The sequence below is a fragment of the Setaria italica genome, chromosome VI (genome assembly GCF_000263155.2).
Source record: "Setaria italica strain Yugu1 chromosome VI, Setaria_italica_v2.0, whole genome shotgun sequence".
Classification (NCBI taxonomy): domain Eukaryota; kingdom Viridiplantae; phylum Streptophyta; class Magnoliopsida; order Poales; family Poaceae; genus Setaria; species Setaria italica.
In genome coordinates, this window is record NC_028455.1 from 10127012 (window position 1) to 10135126 (window position 8115).

Genomic DNA, 8115 nt, shown 5'->3' on the forward strand with positions numbered 1-8115 from the left:
AGAGAGTAAAACCATTAAAGCGCTCATCCAAGTAGAGAGTAAGTGAACAACCTTACCCTTAGTTGATTCTGAGTAACTCCATCCGCGTCGATGGTGTTGCATAGCTGCGTAAAAGCTTGTAGATGAAGATTAGCATCTTCCTTGCCAGTGAAAGGTGAACTCTGCAAGATCCTTAGTCTTGAAGTATCGATCCCAAACGGTTGACCGACACCGCCCAATTCATGGATAGGTAAGTCATTAATGTTTAGAATGCCGTAAAGTTTTTCTGGATCGTCCACAAAATTTTTCAATTTATTAGAGATGTAGCCGTCCATCTCCTGTTAGCGTTAGTGAAAGCAAACACATATAAACAACTAGATCTGAAATTTTGCTTGAGATTACACAAAGACAAAAATATTGAACAAAAAAGACTAAAAAATCATGAACAAAAAGTTATATCTATACATGCATAGTTATACTAGAACTTGAGTGTTAGTTCCCTGGCAACCGCGTTAGCAAAGCTTGTTGACGGTTGTAAGCATGCCAAGTTGTGAACTGCAAGCGTACGGATCAGTTGTAGCACAAGATCTATTTCAACTATCCTTGTTAGTATTAAGTTGTTGTATATGAGAGATTCAGATCCAATCTGCTAAGCATATACAAACAGCTAACAGATAGAGCACAGGTAACCAATCAAGAGCAACATAGACTATGCATATGTTGTAATTTTGAGCATGGATAGCAAAGCAACATAGATATGATCTTAGTAAAAAGCATCTCTAAATCTAGACCTCCGGTCCGGACTTCTAAACCCCCCCACCTTACGAAGGAAAGATCCTGTTACGATCACCTATATCAGCACAAGCAGGTTAAGGGCATGATCATAAGAACATGCCATACTCATCGGTAGATCAGGCATGCAAATCTGGTCACCATGACCACAAGAACACCCTAAGAAATCTATCATCGATTCATAGATTGAAAAGCAAGCAAACCCGATAAAGCATAAAACCATCAAAGGAGATACTTAAATCGCTAAGAATATGAACACATTTATTACTTCACCATGAATGATTGTACATTACAAGATCACCACCGGGATCCTACCTTGATCTTGATGACTCCTACCTCCAGAACTCCAGCGTGATCTTCCTCGTAGGGTGATCACGCCAGCAGAGGTTCGCCTACGCTAGCCCCCAACAATCGCACGGCTCTCGGATCTCTGGGGAGGTGTCCCTCAAGCTCATTCTGCTGCTTCACATAAAGTACATCATCTTCGATATGGGGCTCAGTGAATTTTTTATGGGTATTTATAGTCTAGAGAGCACGTGGCAAAAATTGGAAGACGAGAGGGCAAAGGACCCCTTTTGCCTTCTCGCGTCCTGCTTCGTCCTCAAGTCTCATCTAGTGCTTTGAAGTCTTATTTTCACTTGCACGTGGGCCTGGCTCATCAGTTGTGTCCGGATGAGATTGATCTTCTTTGATTCCTCTTTGATCCCAAAGTGATCCTTACCGTATCTTCACAAAGTTAGCCCTTAAGTCATCTCGGAGGATTGCTTGCCAAAGATGGGCGTCGAAAGGCTCTAGAAGACCCTAGGCCGGTCGGCCAAGGCTCCTTTGTGCCGATCAGCCAAAGGCCCTTCCTAGGCCCGTTGGCCTCTACCTTTGTCTAGTTCGATGCTCGTTCAGTGCTTTATCCAAAAATATACTTTTAGGTCATATCCCTGCAAATACAGAACTCCAAAATATGTTTCACATGTGAAAATGACTAGTTTATTAGGTGTAGTCAATAGTTTAGGTATAAAATTCATGTCATTATTGAAGATAAACAGGGGTAAAAGTGTGTCAATAGCGAGCATCAACACCTGCCTAACTACCTTTAGCTCTAGCTTGGCTTGGTCTGGTGCCTCCGGCTTGACTTGGTCTGGGCGGAGGGCCTCTGTGGCTGCTACCATGTTGGCTTCGATCGGAGTGTTGGACTGACTGTATGGGATTCTGCTGATCGAGTTATTCATACACGAGTTCTGCCAGTTCAGCCAAGTATTGGGTGTACTTGTTTTGGGGTGTCGTGCTGGTAATGAGATCAATTGACGCGATGGTGGCCAAAGGAGTATGATGGTGACGTATTTGAACTACTTCAAAGGCGATGTCAAGGTTCTGGATCGGTAGATCTGCTGCAAGGCGGCGTTGTCGCTCTGCTCTTGCAGTGTTTCTTGCTCGTCATCGAGTTCTTTGTGCTTCAATTTCTTCTCTAACAATGCTGGCAGTGAGCTCGTCTTGCGAGATGTCATCTAGGTGATGTTCGTGTCATGGGTTGTTATCTCGTTCCTCTTCTTCCTGATCACCATCTTGATTTTTGAGAACAGCGAAAACTTCTCGCTCTGGTGGGAAGCTTTCCAAACTAAAGGTGGTGACTTCCGTAGGGCCACCCTTCTCTAGGATAGGAGACAAAGGAGCTCCGTCCCGGTACAAGAGATTGTCGAGGTAGGCAATGAGGCATGAATTGTTGTCCTTGGCTAGAGCGGATGGCTTCATGTTGGGCTAGTAGACAAATCTGCCTTGTGGAGATGATGGGATTACCAGACTCTGCTGCGAACCTGATAAAGGGGTCTCCTCATCCGGATCCAAGTAGTAGTCGGGGTCATTGATCCTATCCGTATTGGATTGCGATCTGGACAAGGCCGCCTAATAGACAGTGGCCGCATTGCAGAGTTCGAATGGGAATTGATTCTGGGAGTAGTTCGATTCGTATGATGGCTTCTGCGTCAACTCGTGCGAGTCAAGCCAACTAGCGGAAGAAGCTGAGTTGTACTCAGACTCGTCCCCCTAGCCTCTGACTAGGTCAGAAATAGAAAATCAACCAAAATTCTCAACGAGATCCTCCAGAGCTTCGCGCTAGAGCTTCATGGTTGGCTTCCTTGAATGCGACGATTGGCTTGATGATGACTTGTGCCATCAAGTTCGCCAACGGATTCTTGGTGCTCTCCTACTTGGCACGCCCGCTGTCGGTGTTTAGACCTGGCAAGCTACCCAGGAGGGTGCCGGAGGTAGTATTTTGGTTGGTGGGGCTCATCGAGATCAGGAACTCGAAGTAAACACAGACACATGATTCAGATACATTCGGGCTGCTAGTTGCGTGATACCCTATGTTCTGTGTTTTGGTTGAATTGAATTGCTTTGGAGGGGGTCCTTGCCTCGCCTTATATAGTCAGGAGTAGGGTTACAGGTCGGTTTATTGCATGAAAACTAGTCGGACACGACTAGAGAAGTCCTACCCTTATTACAACAGGTATTTTCCTAATCCTCAACTACTCTTTGTCTTTCCACATATACTATGTTGTCCTGCACCAAAGCCTCTATATCAGATGCGTCTCGGTGTATAGCCCTATATTTGGGACTGTTCAAATCTGCTGGTGGGCTCATAGATGTATGTACGACACATGGCACAACCGCGCAGGGAGGCCATGGCAGCTAGGGTTTGGCCTAAGCCATCTTCTAGACAACTTCGAAGACTTGCGGCGGCCGTCAGCTCCCTCTGGTGAATGACCTAGGTTCCATCGAGTTCTTGTGGTTGGATGCACATGCCAAAGGAGAACGGGGATATTTATAGTCTGGAGATGTCATGGGACGAAGGGCACGTTGATCGAGGCTAGAAACAGGCTAGACTGATCGGCCTGGGCCCGCTGGGCCGATCGGCCTAGATGATTACGCCACTTTTCTAGCCTCAAATGCCACATCATTCGAGTCATGCAGTTTAGACACCAAATTTGCCCGAATCAGAGTCCAAGGAGGGAGATATGCCTTATGCAAGATCTGCTACTTCTACAGGCCTTCAGACCTTCCAATCTTGAGTTTTCCTTAGCTTGACAACGAGATTATCTTGCCAAATCACCACATATTTCACCTTTAAGTCATTTGAAATTATGGTTCATTGAATGTGGATGTATTTGGATGACGAATTGGGCTAGGCCGATTGGCCTATGGGTGCTGGGCCGATCGGCCTACCCTCTTTTGAGTTTCCCTGGTCCTTGTCTTTCTCGTGAAGACTCCTTATGTTGTCCCAAGTCCAAGTCCAAATCAAGCTCGTACAAAAGTCACATGTTTATATCGTATTTCCTTCTATTTTGCAATATAGTTCAAAATAAAATACATATGCGAATATGGGGTTATTTCAGGTGCTAAGTGAGGGGTTAGTATAAGATTTAGTCCAAAAACACTACTTAAATAGTACTAAAAAGGTGGCAATAACTAGTGTCAACAATTCCCCCATGCTTAAACCTTGCTCGTCCTCGAGCAAGTCCAGGATACTTGCTTAATTAAGAAATTAACATTGCCCTTCGATGCCATCCCTGCACTTAGTTATACATAACAAGACACATTGCTCTCTTAACTGTTTAACATTTAAAGTTCAAGTTGTGACTGGCTACTTTTCATCATGGAAGATAGACTAGTAATAACTAACAAGCCACGATAAAATGAATTCAATGCTCTTGAACTTTAGTGAACTTCAAACCTTTACCTTATTCCATCGTGAACAGTTTTTCAAAAAGATTCAAAGCCAACACAAGTGCGATTCTCTCTTAGAAACTCTCATCTCATCAAGTACTCAAGCCTATACTAGATTATTTTCAACCTAATCTACTCATATAGTGGAAGGTTTATGTGAAGCTTGGTAGGTAAAAACAATCCTAGCAAAATATTATATCTGAAATATTTATCAAACAAAGAGAGGGATCTATTGAAATTACTGAGACTTCTCAAAAAAACCATGAAAATTAAATGTTGGAGAGAGAAAGAGAAGGAGGAAACACACACATTTAGATAAGTGAGCATGTGTGTAATATCCCTCAAAATTAAGTGATATTAATTGTGCCAGTTTTTGCAAAAATTTAACACTTTTTGTTTGAATGTGTGGGTCAAACTTAAAGTCCACCGTCATCTCTTTTCTCTAAATTTCAAAGCTAGTAATTAAATTTTTGCACTTAAATTTAAACACATGCTTGCTTGATTGATTTGGATTTGTGACTTTGCATTCCGAATCTAAATCAAAATATAAACTAAAGCTAACTCAATTATAAAAACATAGCTAACTCGAGCCTAAACTCCCTAACCCATCTAACCTAACCAGCTTGGCCTCCTAACCTACCCCGGCCTAGCCCACCCAAACCATTTGGCCCCTGGCCTGCCTAAACCACCCTGCTGCCCAGCTAAGCCAGCCGGCCTAGCTAACCTCGCCGGCCCACCTTCCGGAACCCTCCGCATTGCAGCTGATGACCGGCGGACCCCGCCTGTGAGCCACCCGGAGAACTATTCCCCTTTCTCCTTGCTCCTGACGCACGCACGCGGACAACATGTCTTGTCGAGCCTTTGTGCCACGTCTTGCAGGGGAGATGCTCCAGCCGCTTGACGTCGCCGCCGCTCGCCACTGTGCCACCGCAGGTCTGGAATGCAAGAGCCCCGCACGTGGCCACCGGCGTGCCGCAGGCGGGGAGTCCTCCCTACGCCGTGCACGCCCTGCCCACGCTCGCAGCCAACCGCTGGGCCGTCATGCACACGCCGAGCCAGCCCCGCACCGCAACCATGCCGTCTTGCCCTGCTGCCCTGCGGGCCCCCTCCGCTGCAAGCCGCCGCGGCCCCGGAACACCGGTGGCCCGTGCGCTGCAGCCGTCGTGCCGCGGACAAGGTTTTCCCCTGTGCCAGGCACGCGCAGCCCGGGTCGCGCCGTGCCAGGCCCACGCCACCAAACCCCGCCGGTGCCACCTTGAAGGGAGCAAACACATCTCCAAGGGCAAGAATAAGGGTCAAGCGTCAAGCAAGCCACCAGACCAGGCTGCAAAGGTGGGCGTGAAAGGCTTGTCTGTGCCAGAAGCTGACACATCAGCTGTTGCCACTACTGATCCTGAAACGCGGAACTCTAAAAATTTCCAACCCGTGCCTGGCCTGGCTTCCACCTAGGCGAGATATCATGGTGCGTGGAGGCATGCAGCATAGAGGGGAAAGGGAGGCTGTGGAGAACTTAGGAAAATTGAGTGTCTAGTTTTGAGGTCTTTTAACAGAACCGATAGTGATGGATAGCGCTACGGTTTGTGATAAAGAGCATCAGTAAAAAGGATTTATCTCACAAAGTCTGCGTCAATATATCACTGAAGATTTTTAGTGGAGTGGCAAACTGATATAAATAAGATGAATGGCATCGTTTAAAGTGTTCAAGGACGACCGACTATGTTAATTTTTAAGTTTATAGATATCTATAACAAGGGAACGTTATGTTCAAGTACAGGATATAAAGATAAGGAAAAACTTATTTTGGTATTATATGTCAAAATCACATTCCTGTCCCTGGTGGTATGTTTTTTTTCCAATTTTTACTCTATATGTTGAATATTAATGCCTGTGATCAAATGTGGCGTTTTATTCTATATGTTTATTATGCTTTTAGAACGCTAGGCATAAACAATGGGCATTCTCAGCAGTGCGGCAAACGCACGTCTCAAGCACAAGTATTTTATACCATCTGTCAACCACACCGTACTTCACGGCCACGGACATGTCCCTTTCCACACAATACATCGTACAAGCACCGTATCTTAAGACTTACAAAAATACAGGCCGGTAGCTATATATACTCGTGCAACTCTTGCATATCCAATCACCAAATCAAAAGCACAGTGCACAACGGCAGCAGTAGCAACCTATTGAAAGGCCTGATCGATCATGGCCAGCCCCAAGGCTTTTCTCCTTGCAATCCTCGGCTGCGCCTTCTTATTCAGTGGTGCTCTCGCAGCTCGCACCCTGAGTGACGACTCAGCCATGGTGGCGAGGCACGAGCAATGGATGGCACAGTACAGCCGTGTCTACAAAGATGCTGCCGAGAAGGCTCGGCGGTTCGAGGTGTTCAAGGCCAATGTTAAGTTCATCGAGTCATTCAACGCCGCTGGGAACCGCAAGTTCTGGCTCGGCGTCAACCAATTTGCCGACCTCACCAACGACGAGTTCAGGGCCACCAAGACTAACAAGGGCTTCAAACCTAGCCCGATGAAGGTCCCTACCGGATTTAGGTACGAGAATGTTAGCATTGATGCGCTTCCGGCGACCATCGACTGGAGAACTAAGGGTGCTGTGACTCCCATCAAGGATCAGGGACAGTGTGGTAAGTACATTTAATTAGAAGGATGATACACTTGTGTCAACACTATTTTTCTGCAACTAGTGTTTGATGGCATCCATACGTTGAAACATAATTAACCAATTGCAGGCTGCTGCTGGGCGTTCTCGGCTGTGGCCGCCACGGAGGGCATTGTGAAAATCAGCACCGGAAAGCTCATCTCGCTCTCGGAGCAAGAGTTGGTGGATTGCGATGTCCATGGAGAGGATCAGGGATGTGAGGGTGGTTTGATGGACGACGCCTTCAAGTTCATCATCAAGAATGGCGGCCTAACCACTGAGTCTGGCTATCCTTACACAGCTGCGGATGGCAAGTGCAAGAGTGGATCGAACAGCGCTGCGACCATCAAGAGCTATGAAGATGTGCCGGCAAACAACGAGGCAGCCCTCATGAAGGCCGTAGCTAACCAGCCTGTCTCGGTGGCCGTGGATGGAGGAGACATGACATTTCAGTTCTACTCCGGTGGTGTGATGACCGGCTCTTGCGGCACAGACTTGGATCATGGAATTGCAGCAATCGGTTATGGAAAGGCAAGTGATGGCACAAACTACTGGCTGATGAAGAACTCTTGGGGCACCACATGGGGCGAGAATGGTTACTTGAGAATGGAGAAGGATATTTCGGACAAGAGGGGCATGTGCGGTCTCGCCATGGAGCCTTCCTACCCCACTAAGTAGGTTTACCTTAGTATTTCTCAGATTCGTACATATATAGACTTATATCGAATAAAGAAGGATGCTTCTTTGTCTCGTCATGTATATATAGTCCGTTCTTATTGTCAGTAAATTGTTATATATATATGTTAGGGGCCTCACAAACAATAGTAGGAACGTTATGACGAACGAAGACAACGGCCGTTCAGACAAACGTTACAGTGGCTATCCTATCAGTGATTAATGCCCTCCTGGGGGGGACGGTTCACCTCCCTTTATAGGGCTATAAAGTTACATTTCCGCATCCCCGTTATACCC

The 8115-nt window shown here is 46.4% G+C and overlaps 1 protein-coding gene across 1 annotated transcript; it reads left to right on the forward strand.

Moving 5' to 3' along the window:
* Positions 1–2169: 2169 nt before the first annotated feature.
* Positions 2170–7821, forward strand: LOC101784362 (senescence-specific cysteine protease SAG39). Its single transcript, XM_004973032.2, has 3 exons — positions 2170–2198; positions 6750–7129; positions 7235–7821. Exons 2-3 carry the CDS (start codon positions 6790–6792, stop codon positions 7819–7821), a joined length of 927 nt encoding a protein of 308 aa, XP_004973089.2. The 5' UTR covers positions 2170–2198; positions 6750–6789.
* Positions 7822–8115: the final 294 nt, after the last annotated feature.

What these genes read in the sequence shown, in the direction of transcription:
- LOC101784362 (XM_004973032.2), top strand. Translation starts at nt 6,790, where the DNA reads ATGGTGGCGAGGCACGAGCAATGGATGGCACAGTACAGCCGTGTCTAC. An exon ending in CAAGGATCAGGGACAGTGTG is followed by an intron (nt 7,130 to 7,234) that starts GTAAGTACATTT and finishes AACCAATTGCAG; the next exon opens with GCTGCTGCTGGGCGTTCTCG.